Source organism: Amphiura filiformis, chromosome 15 (assembly GCF_039555335.1).
Source record: "Amphiura filiformis chromosome 15, Afil_fr2py, whole genome shotgun sequence".
Lineage (NCBI taxonomy): Eukaryota > Metazoa > Echinodermata > Ophiuroidea > Amphilepidida > Amphiuridae > Amphiura > Amphiura filiformis.
Window position 1 is genome coordinate 23,938,416 of NC_092642.1, and position 23,168 is coordinate 23,961,583.

The window sequence follows — 23,168 nt, forward strand, 5'->3', positions numbered from 1 at the left end:
ATTTGTGTATGACATATTGAGAACACAATTATAATAATGTATTCACAATTCCAATAGAGCTGAAATGTTATGAGAGAGCTTGGTTCAGTGGTTAGAATACTCGCCTCACTTCTGGTGCATTTAGGTCCTAGGTTCAATTCCCATTGATGGAATTAAATTTGCTATGGTATTGACTTGGAAAAATGTCTGTTGGCAACATGTGCAGATTAAATATTCTTATTCAATGGGTGCGTCTTGTAAAGAATTCACGTAATTTGATTGGTTTTCTGGTGTATAATATCTCACAATAGTTGATAGTGATATTAGTCAGGCGCGCCATATGCATACGGCGGCACGCTTGTTGCTCCGCAATGATCGCGCAATCATGCGTTCGCGTAATACACGTGCAAGAACTAAGAACGTGATTCGGCGGCTTAGATGTTCGTGATGGTTTCGTTCATTTAAAACAACGGGGATGTCCTCACAAAAGTAACTTTATTTTTGTATGAAAAAAGGCAGTTTTTCTCGCAAAAATTACATTAAAACTGAATAAGAATGAGAATAAAAGATAGGATTTTGTCTTTTGCCTATCAATATCGTGTCATAATGGATGGGCTGGCCAATATTATTATTATATGCGCCGGCATCCACTACTCAAAATATTGGCCTGCCCATCCATTATGACACGATATTGGATAGGCAAAAAGACAAATTCCTATCATTTATTCTCTAATTGACTTCCACTCTACCCATGGGGCATTTAGAGTTGGGTATATGAACCATGAGAGTATTCCATCCTTCGGCCATCAATCTCATGTACAAAGAACCATACCTGCACATGCATCTCACCGTCAGTTTCATAAAGAGTAGGTACATGTTAAATCCTGACTGTCCCAATCTGTTGGGCAGTTGGGCGCAATGCTTATGCTAGTTGTGCATTGCATATAATATGTGACTGGAGCACACTTATGAGCGTGAGTTGGGACTTTATTGATGCACGCAGTAACAAAAGCCAAATAATTTTCGCCTATTATAAGCTTAACAAACTTTAATTACAGACATGATGTGCATCATGACTGCACTCATGGAGGAAGTGATTGGATTCTGATATTCATTCTACAGCGGCACTATGAGACATCCTCATGTTACAAGGCACTTATCATCAAATTGATTGAATGAATGAAAATGAATGAATGAAACTGAATGTATAAAATAATGCTATGAAACATTATGACATGCATGCTATATAGCCCACTTGACATGTGACGTCATTGCCCGGCAGTATGCGCACGCATTATGGTACGTACTTTCCATTGTTCTTTGCCCTGCAGTGTGCGTGCGCATCGTAGTCTGCTCAGGGCATGTGTATTTTAAATCTCCCACCACATTTCATATAGTACAAGAAAGCCATTGAACAGTGAAGCGGTTCGTTCGGGCATATCGACAGACCAATCCCTCGCCTTTGTTGATAAACAATAATGTAAAGTGGTCTATAGACTGTTGCCCTCAGTCGTCAACCATCTGGATTGACGACTGAGAAAACTACATGGAAAAAAAAGTGACAGATTTTGCCACAGGATTCCTGTGGCATAGAGCATGCGCAGTTGTGTCCAAATTGACCTTTTGACCGAGTTTGTTGTTTTTAGAAGTTCAGAGCATGATCTTGTCACAGCGGCGCGGTACACAGGCGCCGCTAGTCAGTTGCGCTACGGCGCACAACCAAAGTCGCATTGAATAGTTTTCAGAAGTCCATCATGATATGGGCTGTAAGATAATCAGTACACAGTCACTACGAAGCATACACAGTGTAGACGGCTGATTGGAATTAGTCTACATGCTATACATACCTGGATCTACCTCTAGGACTGTAGTAGATTGACATGTAACTCCAGCCACATCCACATCTCTGTCACAGTTGTTGACATTCCCCCAACCTCTGGTAGTACATTGGTGAAGTCCTTCCTCAGTGCCTTGACATCGCACATTATCCAAGGCAAAATCACCCTTGCCCGTTCCAAAATGAGAATTGACATTCACATGGGAGGCAGTGGCTTCACTGTGTAATTCACAAGAAAAAGTTACAAATTAATTTGTGTACTGGCCATCTGAGACGAATATACCTAAATATACCTAAAGGGATCGGAAGCAAGCACTTTTGTGTGTGCCACATCTGTTATGGCAAAAATTGGCCCTTTTTTGTGTCTCAATTCATAAAAATGTGGTATACTTTAGAGATTTTAAAATTAAAACTTGACCTGGAGACACATTTAAACAAGGTCAAGTATGCATTTTAAAATCTCAAAAGTTCACCATATTTTTCTGAATTGAGACACAAAATGAGCATTTTTTGGGCAATTTTAGCTGATTTTAACCAAATTTCCACTTTTTTTGCATGAAAATTGTAAATTTTTCACATTTTTTTATTTTGGCCATGTTAAATGATTTGTTGATGTAGTTTAGTCAACCTACAATGATCTATAGTTGTTTACAGGCCAACAAAGTGGATTGGTGATTCCAAATAGCTGCCATACCAGAGATGGAACACACATAGCAGCATCTAAAGTACACACAAATAGGCTCGCTTCCTATCCCTTTAGGTATTTAGGTATATTCGTCTCAGCTGGCCATAGGCTTCAAAATACAAAGTTGAAGTCTTGAGATATTTTCTCAAAATATCAATAGCTATCTTAAGAACCACTGAACCAATACTAGTCTTGCTCAATTGTACTCTTTTTATTGCATTTTACATGCTGATTCCAAGTACGGTCATGCAAATTTTCAATTCTGACATTTTTGAATTCTTAAAACAAAATTTATTGAAACTTGTCATCTACAGTCGACACCCACATCTTGCTCAATTGTACTCTTTTTATTGCATTTTTCATGCTGATTCCAAGTACGGTCATGCAAATTTTCAATTCTGACATTTTGAATTCTTAAAACAAAATTTATTGAAACTTGTCATCTACAGTCGACACCCACATCTTGCTCAATTGTACTCTTTTTATTGCATTTTTCATGCTGATTCCAAGTACGGTCATGCAAATGTTCAATTCTGACATTTTTGAATTCTTAAAACAAAATTTATTGAAACTTGTCATCTACAGTCGACACCCACATGGAAAGAGTTAAAGGAGCACTTCATGATCCACAACCTCATCCCCCACATGACAAGTACAAGGGTTCTGCCTTTATTAACCTATTTCATACAAGACAAAGAGTCTGCAATTTCTGCTATTTTTTTATGACAAACAATATACTAAAAATGTCACAAAATTGGACCAATAAAAATGCACCCACCTTCAGGAAAAATGAATCAATCCTGCAAGATGCAAATGAATAGTACGAAAAAGTGTGCACAAGTGCAATTGTACAATATTGGTTTTTAGAGTATACATATGAAGTACATTTTGCACTTTGATACTTTCTTCTTCTTAATCAGATGAGGTGTCATCACTAATATGAATAGTTTATAAAATAGGAACATATCTAAACAATTGCCTATACCAATTGATCAATCCATCAATCAATCAATCAATCAATCAAGCAAGCAAGCAAGCAAGCAAGCAAGCAATCAAGCAAGCAAACATGCAACTGATCAATCAACCAATCAATCAATCAATCAATGATCAATCAATCAGTCAATCAATCAGTCAAGCAAGCAATCAATCAATCATACCTGTATCCAAGTTGTTTGCAAACAACATGGGCATCATTGATATCCCATTGACGATCACAGATGACGCTCCATGTTGGGTCAGATAACCTCTGTTTGATCTCAACACGGCCTTGGTGTTCATTCTCTCCTCCTCTTAATCTACAGATAAAAGTGAGAGCCAGTGTTTTACAAATGAACTATGGACTTTTTTAAAGTCCTACCCAATAAATTTTATACCAAATAACCCCCTTTTTCTTACTCTTATACCCAATGAACCATTTTTTTTATTTGCTTATACCCAATGACATCCCTTTTTTGAAACAAAATTTAACCAACTACAGTTTGTCACTCTGAAGTACAAAGTGACAACTCGCGCGTATACAGCGTGTAAACAGTCTCTGCTGCAGGTATGCATGCCTTCAATGTGTGCGTCCGCGTCGGTACTTTGTACTTCCAGTTGTCTCATATCCCTGGTACTTCAGAGTAGACTGACTGTATCATGTGTTAGTACATGTCATATATGTTATTTTTGTTATAAACTTTTATATCTGGTACAACAGGGGCTAACCTGAAAAAGGTTGCTATGAGCCCCCTTAATGATAGGCCTAAATTTAATGTCTTTTGTTTAGCAGTTTGCTTCACCGTGCTCAGTCATGCAGCTTACCTGATTAAATAGGGTTCATTTTGTCCTGAAAAAATAAATTGGAACATAATTAGGCATATTGTCACAATTGTGTTACACTGGTTAACAAAGCATTAATTAATGAGTAAGTTTCATCCTAACACACAGAGTTTCTTTAAGATTGATTGTAGTATATTACCTGATGTTATTCCGATGACACCTTTATTTCATATACTAAGGTATAGGACATAGCCCCCTCTTGTCTTATGCCTTATATAATTGTCAATCAAGTAGCATTCTATGCACATTTTGTTACACAATTGTATGTGGTTCATTTAGTGCCTAAAAGCCCACCTAAATTGCACACAATGCTAACTGGACAAAAATTGTATGTATTGTGATGTTGCAAATTGCAACTTGCAATAAAGATAGAATCGAAGTATGTATGTACCACAGACTTCTACAGAGCGCGTACCACTGGTCAAATTGGCACTTTTTATTTTAAAATGACCAAATATGGGGTAAATTTTGGTTAGAAACCCATATACAGGCGTCAATTTTGTGGGGATGATTGTATGGACCATCCTCTAACAATATATTGGAGGGATTTATGCCCCTCCCACCCGGATCTTCCCTATGTCATTAGCTAAAATGACTGTTTGGAGTTATTACTCATTGGAGTCATAGTGTTACACCCAAATTGTAAACTACGCACATTTTGTTGATTTGTAGCTTGAGATTACAAAATTGAATACTTAAAATTAGATGCTTGCTGAGCGTGCAAAATTTTTGGAATGTACATGCCTTCTTGTACATTTTACTCCGAATTTTACCCTCGAATTTTTTGATCCCCCTCTATTAAGGACTGAATTTTTTTGATCCCCCTTTTAGGACCCAAAATCCTAGTTATTGAACATTAATTTAGTTCCAAAGATGTGAACAGTTGAAGTTTTTCCAAAACAATATTCAACAAAAAAATTATTTCCTTGGCAAATCAATGAAAAACCTGCTTTTCTGGGGAACGAATCTTACTTATGCTATATTCATTCCTGTCACTGGCGTTTAGTTTTATTTATCAGTTATCGTCGCAGAAAGTTCGCAGAAGGAGCTTCAGAAAAATGATATTAAAGATTATTTTTCCCGTCTTGATTTTTTTCTGCGACTCTGAATTTTTTTTTTTTCTGGGAACGCCGGTACCATGATACCGGTAATTTCGTAGCCCTGACTGGGACTTTGACTGGTGGTACTTTCTCTGTTTATCTCTTTCCTCTATGGTATGTACTGTTATTACTTCACATGAGCAAGGCTGTCGAATTTGGCTTGGTACATGCATTTAGAATAGACATACAGTGGCATAGCATCATAGAGGCACATACCCCCTCATCAATCTTAAAACTTATCAGGAAAAGGAAAATTGTTGAAAATGTCTTGTGCCCCCCCCCCCCCATCAGGCCCGGTGCTCCCAATCATGGCAGTGCCCCCTAACAGGATGACTCATACTATGCCACTGCAGAGAATAGTAATTTGCACTTTTTTTCAGAGCAGGTTATTTGCATGTTTCATGCAATTGACATTGTTATCAAAGCAGCTTATTGTTGTTGATTGTTTGGGGGTACGTCCCGGGGTAGGCCTACATATATAATATGTGACATGATCAAGGGGAATGAGTCACATGTCGGCCCTGGTCGAAAATGAGTTTTACATAGGTTTCTAAAGAGGACATTTAGAGCTTTCAGAAACTGAAAACCCCATGTTGATAATGACTTTTCTTTATGAAGTTAGGTCAATTTATCAATCGCTGAAAACAATATAAAACAAAAGAATTTGAACACTTTCTTTGCCAATATCTCAAAATCAATATTAGCGACATCCGACTCATTTCACTTGATCGTGTCACATATACAGTTAGATAAAAGACAGAAAATCTTTGGTAAAGTCTTTAACATTAATAAGTAAACTTCACACTGCTGGCAAAAATGAATTAGTTTACATACATAAACTTGTATTGCATATTGATTCTTGCTCATGTTGTCCATAGCCTTCCAACAAGGCTCTGCCTGGAGCACCGTAGTGGGAGCGCCACCTATATTATTCCACTGAAGGTCATGGCTTTGCCGCTCTGTTGCGCCAAATGTTGCGCCTTCGGCGCTCACTCGCCCCCCTAGGATCGCGAGGGCTTTGACAAAGACTATGTTGTCCATGACACTTAATGTGCACATTTTGATTATGCTAATATTAAATGATAATTTCCTGTACCATAATTATCCCGATTACAAAAAGTGTTTTTTTCACAGTTTGGAAATAGAGTTAGGCAAGAACACACATGCTTGTAAAAACATAGCAATTGTCAAACTATAATTTGCATGCTGTTTTAATCAAACTGTTTACCATATCTGACCTAATTAGAGCCCCTCCCCCTAATAATCATCCACTTAACAGATTTTTCCTTTGAAGTATTAACCAATAAATACTGGTAATTACCACCTGGTTAATTATTCCAAACACATAATGATTTAACAGCATTCCAAGCATTTATCAGTGCAAAATTATGAAACATGGTCATCATCCGTGGCATTGCCTTTTTAAAGACATTTCTTGTTTCAACTACCCAAGGTCCATTCCTACTACCCTGCAATTGCAGTGGTGTGCATTGGAAATATGACAAGTTGCGTTGAGTTGCAGCAAACGGTAATTGATATATCAGCATGCAGTGTCAGAATTAAGAAAATAAATGGGGTTGTCCCACGGACAACCAGGTTGTAATTTCTGGTTGTCCACCAAAGTTTTTGGTTGTCCGTTGCCACAATCTGAAACAACTACATGTGATCAATAAAGTGGAGTGAGTATAGTAAATTTATGAACAATTACTCTTAAATATTTAACAATTCATCAGTTGTGGCAGGTTTGAACAAACTAACATGCTGAAAAAGTGACTTTTGGCTGTAGATCTTTGGTTGTCCGCAGGACAACTAGAGCATCATTTTCGGTTGTCCGGTGCATGTTTTGGTTGTCCCGGGCGAACGGACAACCAAAATTTCGAACACTGTATATCAGGAACGGATGATTGGACTAACTCTAGTTTTTATGCATGTAAATTCTCAATTCTGCCCACCCCCCCCCCTCTGAAAGTGACTGACTTATTAAGGAGCTACTTAGGTCAAATATGGAAATCCTTGATTTGCTGAAATATAACTTATAGCTTTAACGAATCTACTCTCCCATGGAAAAAAAAGCAGTATCTACCAACAATTAACATAGCAGATATACTCTGCTTTGTTTCTTGGGAGGACAGAAATATCTACTGTGGTCTATTCCAGTTGAAATGCCGATACACCCCCTATATGAAAGACATGATCTTATTCCCCACACAGGGGGTGTAGGTTTCAAATGGAGTCATCCATTCAAGTAACCCCGTTTTATAGTGGGACATAATAAAAAAAAATTTCGGATTTATATATAGCGCCTTTTTCCAGCTAGATCTTGAAGGATTCAAAGCGCTGTAATTTACGCTGCCATGGTGAATCATCACAATCAGATCGTATCATCTAGGCCAGTTGCAGCCGAACCTCAGGCGCAGACCTATCCGCACTTAGATTGTAACATCCACCAATTATCTGTGCAGCTCCCCAAATTCCATTGAGTGAAGGAAGTTTTTGATAACCAAACAACTAATCACCGATTTTTTGAAAGCAGGAGGAAACCGGAGATCCCGGAGAAAACCTGCGAGAGCGAGCATGGAATCGGGATAAACCAAGTGCACATGAGTCCTTGGGCTGTGCCGGGGCTTGAACCCGGGACCTCAGTGGTGCAAAGAGAGGGAACTACCGCTGCGCTAACTCGCCAACATGGCTCTAGCGGGACATGGCCCTAGTGGGACATGGCCCGATGGGATATGACCCTAGTGGGACATGGCCCAAGTGAGACCCTAGTGGGACATGGACCTAGTGGGACATGGCCTATTAAGTGGGACATGACCTAAGTGGGACATGGCCCAAATGGGACATGGCCCTAGTGAGAATGAATTAAGTGGGACACATCCAAGTGGGACATGGACTAAGTGGGACATGGCCCATTGGGACATGGAAGTGAGATTGGACTAACTGGGTCTGGACAAAGTGGGATTTGGATCAAATGGGATTGGACTAAGTGGGATTGGACCAACTGGAAATTGCCCACATCTTCCATCAAGGGTGTATGGATTTCAACTGGAATAGCCAAATGGAATATTTGTCAAAGACCAACCTCCAGCAGTTGCTCTACTTCCAGGATCTGGAAGAAAGATGATTGAATCAAGTTCATTGTAAATTGTCACATATCTTCACTATCTTTCTGTTTGTCAGTAATATTTTTATGTTACAACTTTCCATCTTACACTTCCCTGTACTGATTTGCTTTTCCATACAGATTTTCTATCACGGGTTGAAAGGCCCGTAACCAGGGGGGCTGGGGGATGCCCCCATCCCAAAATGCACCAAAAGTCCCCTTTTTGACCAAAAAAGTCCCATTTCCACCACCACCCCCTCCCTAGTCCAAAAGGTCAAAATCTTGAAAAAAGGTCCACTTTTTCAAAATTGCCCCCCCCCCAAATACAGGCCTGTGGGTCGATTATAATAAACTACCTCAATAATATTAACAGAACTCATCCAGATCTTGCAATTGAGTTATTTGTCTTAAGGGGGTACTACACCCCTGCCCAATTTAGTGCCTATTTTTGCATTTTTCTCAAAAATTATAGCGCATTGGGAACAAGTAAGATATGTATATTATAGGGGCAAGGACTACAACTACTGCACTGGACATTTTATTTAAGCACAGACAACAGTTGTGGAGTTACAATCAAAAATGAGGGAAAACCAATATTTGAACAATAAATCAATAACTACTTGCTTTGAGTTGCTGAATTTTCAGTACAGTAGTTGTAGTCCTTGCCCCTATAATATACATATCTTACTTGTCACCAATGTGCTATAATTTTGAGAAAATGCAAAAATAGGCACAAAATTGGCCAGGGGTGTAGTACCCCTTAACCTACAATGTTGCACTGAATAGCAAAATTAGTACAGGGAAGAAATGCATTGTTGCAAGTGTAAGGCCTAGTTGATTTGAATCTTATGGACAAATGCGCTATAGTAATCCAAACTTTATTATTATTTATTTATTTATTGATCTTCTCTGGTTTCTACCTGTCTACTTGTTGATGTCTCATTTATTTGTGTTTTTCTAACATCCTATTTAATTCCCTGTTCAATTAAAGCCATAATATGCAATCTTTTTAAAGTGCATTTGGTTAATTTATTTCAAACCTGATTTTTTGGCATATGTGTAATGTTTACACTTGTCCCAACTAACACCTAATTGTATGTCTGTCTCATCTCAAGTTGAGAGTAACGCCATGTTGGATTTCAAAGTGGTAGATTAAAATCGAGCCCATACACATGCGTAGAAGGGCGCTTTGTCCATATGCTGGCGACGCAACTGAACACCGATTTGGATCTGCCACTGTGAAATCCAACCAACATGGCATTACTCTCAACTTGAGACGAGACACAGTATAGAAGATACTGTTCCTGAAGCCCATAATGTTACTTATTAATAAATTATCATTATAAAGTCAATTGCTTACTTTGTGGTGTATTATTAACTACGACTGGGTTTGGTTTTCGTGGTTTTCCTGATCTCCTTGACCGTTCCCCTGAATCGCCTCCTACCATCCAGTCTTCCAACACATCTCTCTTCTGACGACTTTTACGTGTTGACACTGTAAAATAAAGCAAAAAGATTCACTTGTATATGTTACTTTGTTAGCTGATCATTTATATCAAAAGTCCTAAAAAATTTAGGTCTTTTGGGGGAAAAATGTATATCTTCAATAAGAAAGGTCAAAATTTTCAAATGATGGTCGGCGTTTCCTCCCATCCACATACACTTTAAGTACATATTATTAGACTCATAATGTTTACTTTGAGGACTGTTAAATGTCAAAAAATTTTTTTTAATAATTTGCATAAAATTTGCATTATTTATCGCAAATTTCAAAAATCAAGAATTATTTCATATCAGAAGGACATTCTTCAAATTCAAAATGCAATTTGGTGTGTCTTATGTGCTCTCAGGTCCCACAAAAAATACTGTGCAAATGCCGCAATCCAATCCCTACAGAGAGGGTACAAATAAAATATCCAATGGGTCATTCCAGTTGAAATCCATACTCCCCTAGACCTTACATGACCTTAATCTACACCCCCTGTACGGGAGAATAAGGTCATGTCTTCCAACAGGGGGTATAAGGATTTCAACTGGAATAGCCAATGCCCGGGGGGGTACTCAAGTTTGGTTTTGGTAGGGACGTGCCGCTGAGATTTTGAAAGTGGACCCATAAATATACCAATTTTTTCAAGAAATTTGGACCCATTGATATACCAAAAGTCAAAATTTTCGGCCAAATTTAACCAAAATTGTCTTAGTTTTTACCAATTTTCCCAAAATTTTATGAAAATTTTGGCTAGATTAATGAAAAATTGGGCTGTTTTCCTAAAAAATTGAGAAAATTTTGAAAAAGGACCCATTCATATACCAAAATAGGTCATTGATATACCAGAAGGCCGAAAATGCTACCCCTGTTTGCGGCCCGCCCCCGTAGGGTCATTTTGAATGGGTCCCCGGAGCCAATGTGCCATGAATTTCAGTTTTACCAGAATCAGGTCACAGGTGCCCATATCCTTGTTACCATCTGCATCACATATGAAAGTGGAAGTTGACAAATGTCAAAAGTTTATATAATTATTCAGATAGGAAGTCATACTACATTGATATGACATAATTTTGAAAGATTATACCCGCAGCCAATTTAACCATAATTCAACCAAATTTCTTCAATCATGACTCACACAAATGACTATCATTGCATGCACTACCACCAGATGATTTGCACCTGCAGAAATAGCTAAGGAAGTATTGAGGAAAGTATAAGGAACATTTGAGACCTTCTCATGCAAAATATACCCTAGGAGCTCTGCCTTAGGAGTAGGAGTATTTTTCAAAACAGTGAAATTTGCAGAAAGACTGAAGCTAAAAAGTGAGGGAAACCGTGGAAACTTTTGTGGCTCATAACTGCTAAATTGTTGGTCTAATAACTGGTATATAAAAAGTATATATAAAAATGGCAAAGACTTGATGAAATTATCTGTGATGTCAAATTTGTGCAAAAGTGTTATTTTTTTGAGAAAATCTCCCCCCCCCCCCTAAGAAAAAAAAAACGTTTTTGACCCAAATGTTTTGTGGACCACATAACAAAAAATTCTTCAGTAAAAAAAAACACATTTTTAAAAACTAAATAAAAATATGCAGGACCCATTTTTTATTTTTTTTGAATTTTAATCAACTTCACCAAACATATTTTGAAATTTGGGTAAATCTTATTATGATCTTTTTGAAAATTAAACATTTTTCAACCATTTTTGGTGCAAATTTTTCAAAGTTGCGCTAAATTTGAACTTGAATTTTTGTATTAATCTTATTTGAATTTTGTTTAATGCATGGATAGTTTTGTGAGCATTTGGATTATTGTCTGTTTTATTTTCTTTAAATCTTATGTGTTTATTTCTTCTTTATTCCTTCTTTTTAAACCACATTGCAGTTTTTTTAATTCATAAAAGAATATAAAAAACGCATTGTGCATTGCACTTTTCAGACCTGCTACTGGAAACAAACATGTTTCTTTTGTTTTTGCCTAATCAAGGAAGACATAATTAGTTTTATAATATAAATAATAATCATAAAATTGGTGTATATATACATGTACATAGGATGTACCAATATTACTTCATCAGTTCTGTTTAAATAATTGCAATCAAATTTTTGACTGAGGTGAAACACAGCCTTTATACCCTACATCCTCTTCCATCAATATTTGATGAATAAATTGAGAAGCAAAAAAAAAGGGGGGATTACCACCCCAGAGCCCTTACGACTCGGACCAAAGTATGTTACTATATTTTGTTTTGCTTTGCTTGCATGTAGCTAAATATGGGCAATGAACTTCGAATTTAAAAACAATGATATTAGAAGATTAGGGTGCATATACAGTGATAAAATTTGTATGAGATCACTCATGTTATTAGTTATTAATTTTATAATACAATGAAAACATTTAATACATTCACTTCCAAATGAGTCATGTTCCACTCACCAGGAACCCCACCTCCCATACTTTATTGCACTTTTTTATTTCTTTTCAATAGCCACGTTCAGACGGCATGAACCTCCAAAGATTTGAACTTCCAATTGTACAAATGAAATCCTAAAGTCAATCTTGAGTTGTGTCCATGTGGTACTTAGCAACATTTACTAACTCATTTCAGGGGTTCAACCCCCCTGCAAAGACCACACTGGCACCCCAAAGTGACTAACATGTGCTTGGGGTGTAGACTCAACTATAATTGAAGACCAAATTAAAAAGACTAGTTTGCATCTGACTTCAGGGCAACGTCATGGTGTGGTTGGTTGCTGACCTGCATGCAGTACAGCATGTTTAGTCTGGTTGACAGGACGTCAGGCGCAAACTAGTCTCTTTAATTCGGTCACCAATTATGGAAACAGGAATTGAACCAGCACTTTGCACAGCCATACAGTAAGTGAACCTCTGAATGGCACCCTCAAACATCACATGTGGCACCAGTGGAGATGCCAGGAATTTTTTCGAGGGGGGGGGCATTGAGGGGGCAAAGTGAAATTCAGGGGGGAATCAACAAATTTTGCGCAAAATTGCCGTAAAAAGTGGAAATTTGCTAATTTTGGGTTTTATTGGGCGGCAACAGGGGGGCAAGAGTTCTGACTGGGGGCATTTGCCCACCCATGCCCCCCCCTGTGGTGCTGCCACTGCATGGCACAAACCTTCAGAGGTTTGAAAGCAAAACCACCTAAATATCTCGGGGTTTAAGGTGAGTATCAAACCCCTATGCATACACATGGCAGAAACCCCTGACTGAATTTTCAAGAGTTCTGAACCTCTAAGCTTCTGCTTCTCATGTAGATACCACTTAATGCTAGTTGTCATTTCCCATGACTGTTATCAACTGATGCCAATTGTCATAGCAATCACAATTGACAAGCTTACACAAAATGTTGTGTTTTGATATTACTTTATGCTTGTGTGCTGGTGATTTTCTTTGAAAGTACTTTCACAACTTGATTGTGTCATAAATGACATGTGGGTGGGTATATCCTTTCACTTATAGCTAGGTTTAGATATTTCAATATATATTTTAATAAGACTTAATCAGGGTTGACATAATGCCAGATTGACAGATTCAATCATTAACATTGATCATTATGATATAAGCCAATTTAAATCCCTGATACTCAATACAAATGACCATGGTGGTTGCTTCCTGAGTCGCTTTCTTCTGGCGAAAAAAGAAAACAAACAAACAAACAAACTTCAGTTTCACTTGACTGGTGCCCAAATTCAAAGTTGTGTTAAAAAATACATGGGCTTTGGGTATAAAATGGGTCAAATTTTCTTGGAAAATTTGTATATTTATATATGATAGACTGTAAAAAAAGTGTTTTTACAAAAGTCTATGTATAAGGCCAAAAAAATAAAATCTTTGTTTGCCCAGACATGCAGTGGCATGCGCAAAGGGGGGCAGGGGGGCACATTCCCCCCACTTTTGTTGGTCATTCGGGGGAAATTTGGGGAAAACGCTAAAACCGCACCTTACACGCCTAAATCAGACTCCACTCCGGGGAACTGAACAACCTGGCCCCCCCACTTTCAATGTGCTGTGCATGCCTCTGCCAACATGGGGTAGAAAGGAGTGGGTTGGTCGATTTTTTTTAGATCTGTACATGTGTTTCAGCAAGTGGGGTAAGAGAAAATATACAACATTCAGCCTTACATTTTGTACTTAAATGTATTTCAACCTTACCATATGGCCAACTCTCATGAAAAAGATGCCAATTGGATTTCAAAACTTTAATCAAATTTTTTTCATTATTTCCTTTGATTTTGTTGCTTTTTTGAAAGCAGAGCAGATATGGTAGATATTGGAAACATTAAAGTTGCCGACTCCACTATATTATAATTTTCTCCAAAAAAAATTGTTCATTTTATTGACTTTTTCTGAAATTTATATCAATGTTTATTACGTTATTTGTGTCTTACTTTTCTTCATGATATTATATCAACTTATTATTGGCTGAAGGAACTTCATAATCATCAATTTCTAGCTATTAAAACATCATACTATTATCACTAAAGAACGCTCACTATTTAGTACTTGCCTTTTGTTTTTGTGGTTTTGTTTATCATCCAATTTTGGCTTATGAAGTTGGTCCCAATTCTGATTAATTCATGTTTTACCATTTATTTTATTTTAGTTATGAAACTGCAAATATCTTTGATACCATCTGATTTGAGCCAGTGGTGAATTTGAGATTATAGCGAAAAATCAAAGGCAATATATGTTAATTGCACTGTTGGCAAAATAGTATCATGAAGGCAGAGATTAACGTAATTAACATTAAAACAATATATGCAATGTACAGTTACTGGAGCTGCTTCAACTAAGGGGTAAATAAATGACAATTTTAAAAGATGCTCCTCTGGTTAGCATTTGTGTCTGTTGTGACAAAATTTGTCACATTCTCCTGCAAAAGATGAATCTTGTTTCCAATATCTGTGTATCAGGTAACCAAGCCATGTTTCTTGGCTACTATTTGTCCTGGAAAGTATTTGGTAAGTATTGATTGGTTTAGATAGAAATGACAAAAGAGTACTGAAAAGTAGGGGAACCTATTTCTATCTCGTCTGTCCGTGACGCAAACATTTCTTTTGTTCTATTTTTAGTAAAAAATTATACCTGCCAATTATTTTCAATTTTCAATAGGGCTAATGATACGTACTCTTCACCATAAAACATAAAACAACTAAATGTCAGAGTCAGACCTTTGTTTTTACCAGCCTGTTTTTCTATCAATTTTAAAAATGTCTGTCCATGATTAAACCGATCAGCCTCACAATCAGTACCAGAACAAAATATTCATTTTACTGACATGATCGTGTTCTCAGAACTTGTAAATCTGGTGCAGTTTGTGACGTATATGGAAGTGGGATTCTGATTGGCTAATTAAATCACGTCATCATCACATCGGCACATCATTCGCTGGTCAAGCTGCATTGCAATGTGTGACCTTGTTCTTTTTATGTGATAATCAGACAGGGCATACGGACACCGCTGAAGTACTTTGCTGAATAGTATTTGAAAATTTCAGCTACGGTAAGGTCATGATTGAAGGTAGTGCCGTACTATTACGCTGACTTTCAGTGATTCGGTGAGGAAGACAATTTCGACCTCCTCGTTTGTTTACAAACAGAGTCAGAGTCTAGAGGTAGACAAAAGGCCTGTCAAAACTGTTCCGCTTGTGACCAAATACTCAAGTATCAAAACTTGACAAAACTAAGGATGGTCCACAATAGTGCTTCTTTTGTCCAATTTGACATCAAGATTTTGAATGAACACAGTTGAGACCCAGAACACGATCATGTCAGAAATGAATATTTTGTTCGATCTGATCATCTGGGTCTGATTATGCGTACTAGATTGAAGCTTATAGTCATATAGTCCGAGGTGCTCTGACGATAACACTCCGATCGCCAGGCAATCTACGTTAGTAAGTAGGCCAGTGGGACAACGAGTGCCGTATTATTACGCTAACTTTCGTGATTCGGCGAGGAGGACGATTTATCGACCTCCTGGTTTGTTTACAAACAGAGAGGTAGACAAAAGACCGTTCCGCTTATCCAAACACTCAAGTATCAGAAGGATCTGGATCTGGATACGGTTGAGTCGGCAGTTTCAACTAACAAAAGTCGTATTATCGCCAACTTTGGTGGAATTTCTTTAGGTCAGGTCGAAATGTGCTGCGAATAATGTGAGAGTGTGCGAAAAAAACAAATTTTGCGAGCCTCCTCTTGAAACTGGGTAGGGTTGGTGCTGTCGTGATGTCTTCGGTCAGGGTGTTCCAGTCTGTAGTCGTGCGTGGGAAGTAGGAGTATTTGTAAACATCTTTGGTTGCGTTGCCCCTTTGCAGTTTGGTTCTTGAGTATGTCCTTGTCCTGGTGTCGTTGCAGTCTGTGAGGTATGTGTCTCGGTCAATGCCCACAAGTCCGTTCTGGATCTTGAACATCATGGCAAGTCTTGATTTTCTCGCCTTTCTTGCAGCGAGTCCCACTCCAGAGTGTTCAGCATACTGGTTACGCTGCTATCTCTCTTGTAGTTGTTCATGGTGAATCTAGCTGCTCTTCTCTGTATGCTTTCGACCTTCTTGATGTCTACTTGGGTGTGGGGGTCCCATGCACATGATGCATATTCCAAAGTCGGTCTTATGAGTGTTGTGTAGGCTGTGGCTTTGATTTCCTGGGTGGTGAACCAGAGGTTTCTCTTTACAAAACCAAGCGTTCTGTTTGCCTTGGCTGTGATTTGGTTTATATGTGAAGTCCATTTCATGTTACTGTCTAGTTGAACTCCTAGGTATGGATGGTCATTTACTTCTTCAAGTTCCTCTCCACAAAATTTGAACTTTGGCTTAGGGGATTTCTTTTGGTAGTGATTTGCATGACTTTACATTTCCCTGGGTTGAACTTCATCTTCCATTGGTCTTGCCAGTCTTCAAGTCGGTTCAGATCTTCTTGAAGAGCGAGAAGTTCATCTTCGGTGTTACCAAACGTGTATAATACGCAGTCATCTGCGAACAACCGTACATGGTTCTCAACTCTCCATGGTAGATCGTTGATGAAGATCAAAAATCCAAGTGGACCGATGACTTTCCCCTGAGGGACGCTGGAAATGACTTGTTTATCAGATGAAGCAACTCCATCGATGACAACACGCTGGGTCCTTGTGGTGAGGAAGCTTCTCATCCACGAGTGCAATGAGCCTCTGATACCATAGTAGTGCATCTTATTCAGCAGTCGTTCATGGGGCACTTTGTCGAATGCTTTCGCAAAGTCGAGGATAGCAAGTTGGGCAATGTTTCCTTTCTCCAGATTGGCTGTTATGTCATGGATTGTCAGGATCAGCTGTGATTCGGTAGAATGCTGAGCTCTAAACCCGTGTTGCTTGCTGGTAAGAATCCTATGTCTGTCCGAGTGCCTCATTATTTGAGAGTGGATGATATGTTCAATGATCTTACTTATGATGCTGGTCAGGGACACCGGTCTGTAGTTCTCTGGCTTTGACTTATCCCTTTCTTAAATATAGGTGTAATATTCGCCTTTCTCCATTGGTGTGGGGTGATACCTTGGTCAATAGAATCTTGGAAAACATCTGCTAGTACAGGAGCCAGCGCAGGCGCTGATAACTTAAGCATCCAAGGTGGTATCTGGTCTGGACCAGGTGCTTTACACGGATCCAAGTTCTGTAACAGCTTGAGAACTCCTTCTTCAGTCACCTTTATGTGAATCATGTCAGGGTAAGGGCTCTCACCCAGATCAGGAATTTCGGTTTTTTTCTTTTCTGTAAACACGCTGGCGAACTGGTGGCTAAATGCTTCAGTTTTCTGTTTACTATCACTTAGGATTCTGTTGTTAACCTTCAAGTCCGAATTCCGACTTCTTCCTGCCGCACTTTTTGATGAAAGACCAGAACTTCTTTGGGTTCTCTTCAAAGGTGTCTTTGAGATGATTGTTGACATACGTGTTTCTAGCTTGCTTAAGATTCTTTTTCAGCTTGTTTGAGATGGCTGTGTAGTCCTCCCAGTGTTTGGGATTCCCAGATCTTTTTGCTTTGTTATACCTCCTCTGTTTGGCTCTACATAAGCGCCTTTGTTCTCTGCCAACCATGGTAATGAGAGTCTATTGAAGTGAATTTGGTTGGAACATGTTTGTCCATCACGCCTTTGATTTCTTTCTCTATCATGTCGTATTTCGCTTGAACAGTTTGGTCTTTCACAATCGGTAAGTCTGTTGGAAGTTCCTAGATCTTCCAGGATTTTCTCTTTGTCAGCTTTGTTTCTGATGTAGACTTTACGCCTTGGTATCTTCTTACGCTGGGCGGCTAAGTTGATATCAACCATAACGATACTGTGGTCGCTAATTCCCGGAACTACTTCGGCTCCGACTAGGTTGTCACTGTTTGTTAGGACCACGTCTAAGATGTTATTACCTCTGGTTGGTTCAGAAACATTCTGATGCAGACCATTTTCAGCGACGACCTGAAGTAGGTTGGTTGCGACTTCCTTTGAAGCCCAGTGATCAGGTATGATACTGTTGGATTTCCAATCTATGTTGGGTTGGTTTACATCCCCAGCCACTATAACGTCCATTGTTTTCTTGGTAGAATTTATCTTGTCCAGTGAGTCCTCAAGCCCTTTAACGGCTTCATTATCATCATGCCTAGGCTTGTAGTAAGTCCCCAAAAGAAGAGATCTTCTCCCTTAAGTTCAATTTGGTTCCATAAAATTTCGTAGTCACTGTCAAGTTCACGCCGGTGTGTAACAATCAGATCTTTCTTGTGAGCAAATAGCACTCCACCATGACTATCAGACAACCTATCTTTGCGGTAGGTGATGTAGCTGTCTGGTATTATTTCTGATGTCTTGATGTTAGGCGTTAACCAGGTCTCTGTTCCTTGGATGACATCAGGAGCATACAACTCTATTAATGCTTCTATGTCGGCTATCTTGTTCTTAATACTCTGGAAGTTGATAACTAAGGCTCTGATGTTCTTCTTGACGTTTGAATGTCTTGGTTGATAATCTGTGTCCGTCGCGCTGTCGTCAACAGTCAAGTTCAAGTTGTTTCTTGATGTTTCAAAAAAGGATGGTCCACAATAGCGTGATTCACGTAACATGAATAGGGATTAAAAAGCTGTCACGTAGAACCATGTGCTTCTATTGTCCAATTTGCCATCAAGATTTCATATGGAAACAGTTCAGACCCAGTACAGGATCATGTCAGAAATTAATATCTTGTTCTGGGTCTGATTATTTGGACTAAACGAAACCGCTACGTGAACGAGCTAGTAATACTAATAGTTATACAGATTTCTCAACTTGATTATTTCGTATGTATTTATCGTCTCTTTTGATTCCGTTCAAATCTAAATCATTACCTGAATATCTTTCATACCCCAATTATATAACCATACCTGAATGTATATTAGACGAAAATCAAGCAATTATCGCGGTAGAAAATTCTTGAATATTTCAATTTCCAATTACATGTTGCAAGCTTGTCAGCGCATGCGTTGATGCAGCCCAAGCCACTCCCACCGGTATTTACAGCTCGTCATTACAAAAACTTTTCTGGGATGACCACGCACAAAAAAAAAAAAAATGTGGAACTTACCATATTTTGGTGTGTGTAGTTTCTTTTCTTTGTGTTTCCTTTTTAAGTTCAAACCATTTAAATTATCTGCAAGTGAGATCTGAAAAGAAATAGGTAGAAACAATTATCAATAGCTCTTCTAAGACTTTATTTCTTTATCCCGGGCAGTGATTTTTTTGTTTGTTTCTTTTTTGTCTTTTGGGGGCCACCCAATTTGCAATTGGCAGCTTTCTTCCCCCTCCCACACATTACCCTATCCGAATGCAGATTTCGGTATCAAATGTAAGCTCATAATTATTTTTCAATCAATTGAATGAGTATCTGCATATTAAATTTATCTATATAATAATACGCTATTCTCTGTAGAGTTGTCTGTTTGTCTGTCTGTGACTGCTAATGTGAGGCCACCGTATGTCGTACGGGGCTCAAACTTGGTGGGTGGGTGCAGCTTGGTATGAGGATGAACGAGTTTATATTTTTTAAGGTCAAAGGTCAAGGACGGGGTCAAGTTCAATTGAAGTCTAATTTCAAATACTTTAAATGGCAAATCTAGCCATGCCATTGTGTTGACCTTGGACTATCAAACAAAAGTTTCCACATTGACCTTTTCGTCAGACCAACGGTTAGGAGGTCAAAGGTCAAGAAAGGTAAAAATTTCAAACTGCCCCTATGAAGCTCAAACTTGGTGGGTGGATGGAACTTGGAATAACAAATAAAAGTTTCCACAATGACCTTTTTGTTTTACTTACGGTTAAGAGGTCATAGGTCAAGAAAGGTAACAATTTCAAATTGCCCCTATGGAGCTCAAACTTGGTGGGTGGGTGGACCTTGGACTAACAAACAAAAGTTTCCACGGTGACCTGTTCATCATACCTACGGTTAAGAGGTCATAGGTCAAGAAAGTTAACAATTTCAAATTGCTCTTATGGAGCTAAAACTTGGTGGGTGGGTGGACCTTGGACTAACAAACAAAAGTTGCCACGGTGACCTTTTCGTCATACCTACGGTTAAGAGGTCATACGTCAAGAAAGGTAATAATTTCAAATTGCTCCCATTGAGCTCAAACTTGGTGGGTGGGTGGACCTTGGACTAACAAACAAAAGTTTCCACAGTGATCTTTTCGTCAGACCTACGGTTAAGAGGTCATAGGTCAAGAAATGTCAAAATTTTTAATTGTCCCTATGGATCTCAAACTTGGTTGGTGGGTGGACCTTGGACTAACAAACAAAAGTTTCCACGGTGACCTTTTCGTCAGACCTACGGTTAAGAGGTCATAGATCAAGAAAGGTCAAAATTTCAAATTGCCCCTCTGGAACTAAAACTTGGTGGGTGGGTGGACCTTGGACTAACAATCAAAGTTTCCACGGTGATCTTTTCTTCAGACCTACGGTTAAGAGGTCAAAGGTCAAAAAGGTAAAAATGTCAAATTGTCTATGGAGCGCATACTTGGTGGGTAGGTGGAAATTGGACTAACAAACAAAAGTTCCACTGTGACCTTTTTGTCAGACCTACGGTTGAGAAGCCAATAACTATGACAGCCGAGAACCGCGAAATACGGGTAACCGCCTAGTATATAATATTTATCAAACAATCGATCGATTGCTCATTCACTTGTTGGTTGGTTGGTTGATTGATTGGTCGATCGATCGATCGATCGATTGATTGGTTTATTGATTGATTGATTGATTGATTGATTGATTGATTGATTGATTGATTGATTGATTGATTGATTGATTGATTGATTGATTGATTGATTGATCGATCGATCGATTGATTGATTGATTTATCATCTATAATTTATCATTCATTCTTTCATTCATTCATCATTCATTCTTTCGTTCGTTCGTTCTTTCGTTCGTTCGTTCGTTCGTTCGTTTGTTCATTCGTTCATTCATTCATTTTGAGAAAATCGATATTTCCTTCCAGCGCCTATAGATTGTGATCGTGTGTAGGTCTATAACACTATTATTCCAAATAATTCAATAACATGATACTCTGAAAATATCCCCGACAATTAGCCAGAACAAGAAAGGACAAAGGAAGGAATATATAATCGACAAGGCCGTTGCATATAACAACACAAAACAACAGGGTTATTATACTAAAATTTGCTGACCCGTTGTAACTTATAACTTGAACATCACGAACATCATCTGGCCTATAATCGAACTTTCACAACAGAATAAACAAAAGTTTTGAAAACGAGCTTATTCTATATAGGCCTAGGCCTAAGCGGCATTTACTTTATTTGTTTGTTTGTTTGCTTGTTTGTTTGTTTGTGTTTCTTTCTTTGTGTTTGTTTGCCGTTTGTTTCTCTTTCCTTCTTTCTTTCTTTCTTTCTTTCTTTAGTTCTTTCGTTCTTTCGTTCTTTCATTCTTTCTTTCTTTCTTTCTGTCGTTCTTTCTTCCCTTCAGAATAATTTTGGTATGCACAAGTATAATCCTGCCTAACCATAATCCTAACCCTAACTCTAACCCTAAAACATAACGTAAAACCCTAAAACACAGGGTGCGTAGGGTAAACCAAAATTGTACCTAAAACACAGGGTGCGCAGGGTAAACCAGAATTGTACCCATGCACCATATAAAGCAAACAATTCTCGTCACTTGCACAAACATCAAACATGTCAAAGAATAAAAACAAGCAAACTATATATTTAATAATTAAAACTGATAATTAACAAACAAACATTATTTGATTTGAATTAACAAAATTATCACTGACAACTGGGACGATGAGAGATTATTCTCCCTGGATTATTCTATTTTTTGTGTATTCTATTATAATAATAGACCTAGACCTGGTGTGAAGTAACTCAACTCACACCGTCCACCACCACCACGCTCACTCCCCGGGCTCACTCTTTCTGATAGAATAATCAGTATAACGTAAGGTTAACGGAAATATTAACCTATCGTAGGTGCGAACTTAACTGTTGATATGAGTCAACTTTACTAGCCAATAAAGGTACATTAGGTTTAATACTAGGCCTACAAAATAGGCCTTCTGCCAAAATATATATCTGCACGCTACTTTGCGATTCTTTAGCTTTCGAAATGTTAAAAAACTACCTACCCGATCAGGCCACTCAATAAAATTGAACTGTTCTAATGCATGCAATGAGAGCAGGCCCAAATGTTTCACTGGTAAAAATAAAAATTAAGAAGAGTGATTGAGCCATTACATTGACTTAGTCTACTTGTTTCATGAACCTTTTAGTATCAGCAGATCAGTTGAAAGCGCATCATTGTCCACTATCCGTGTAAAATTCCATGGCTAATTTGTTCGGATATTGTATTAAAGCTGAAATGTGTCAAAAGTGATTATTCCTTCATGCACAATTACACACTGTTTTGGCTGTTATATCAATGATATAACGCTGGGAAAACCCCGGTATTAGCTATACAGCCTCGCGCAACTCTGACAAAGGCCGCAACTTTTAAAGTAAAGACTTGCAGCTAACAATGGCTAATATATAGAAGAGCCCCACAGGGCATGAAATGAAAGCACGTGTAATGTACTAATTTGTAACAAAGTATATTAATGAACAAGGGGAGGTTGGCAATTAGTGGTAAACCACA

The 23,168-nt window shown here is 38.3% G+C and overlaps 1 protein-coding gene across 1 annotated transcript in view; it reads right to left on the minus strand.

The window, feature by feature from the left end:
- LOC140170822 (uncharacterized) overlaps nt 1-23,168 on the minus strand; it is a 116,271-nt gene that overhangs the window by 85,782 nt on the left and 7,321 nt on the right. Inside the window, exons 2-7 of the mRNA XM_072194040.1 lie at nt 19,609-19,687; nt 9,883-10,017; nt 8,502-8,528; nt 4,302-4,326; nt 3,659-3,796; nt 1,827-2,035 (exon numbers count right to left, since the gene is read on the minus strand). Of these exons, the coding sequence (XP_072050141.1) occupies nt 1,827-2,035; nt 3,659-3,796; nt 4,302-4,326; nt 8,502-8,528; nt 9,883-10,017; nt 19,609-19,687 (613 nt within the window). The remainder of the gene's footprint in view (nt 1-1,826; nt 2,036-3,658; nt 3,797-4,301; nt 4,327-8,501; nt 8,529-9,882; nt 10,018-19,608; nt 19,688-23,168) is intronic.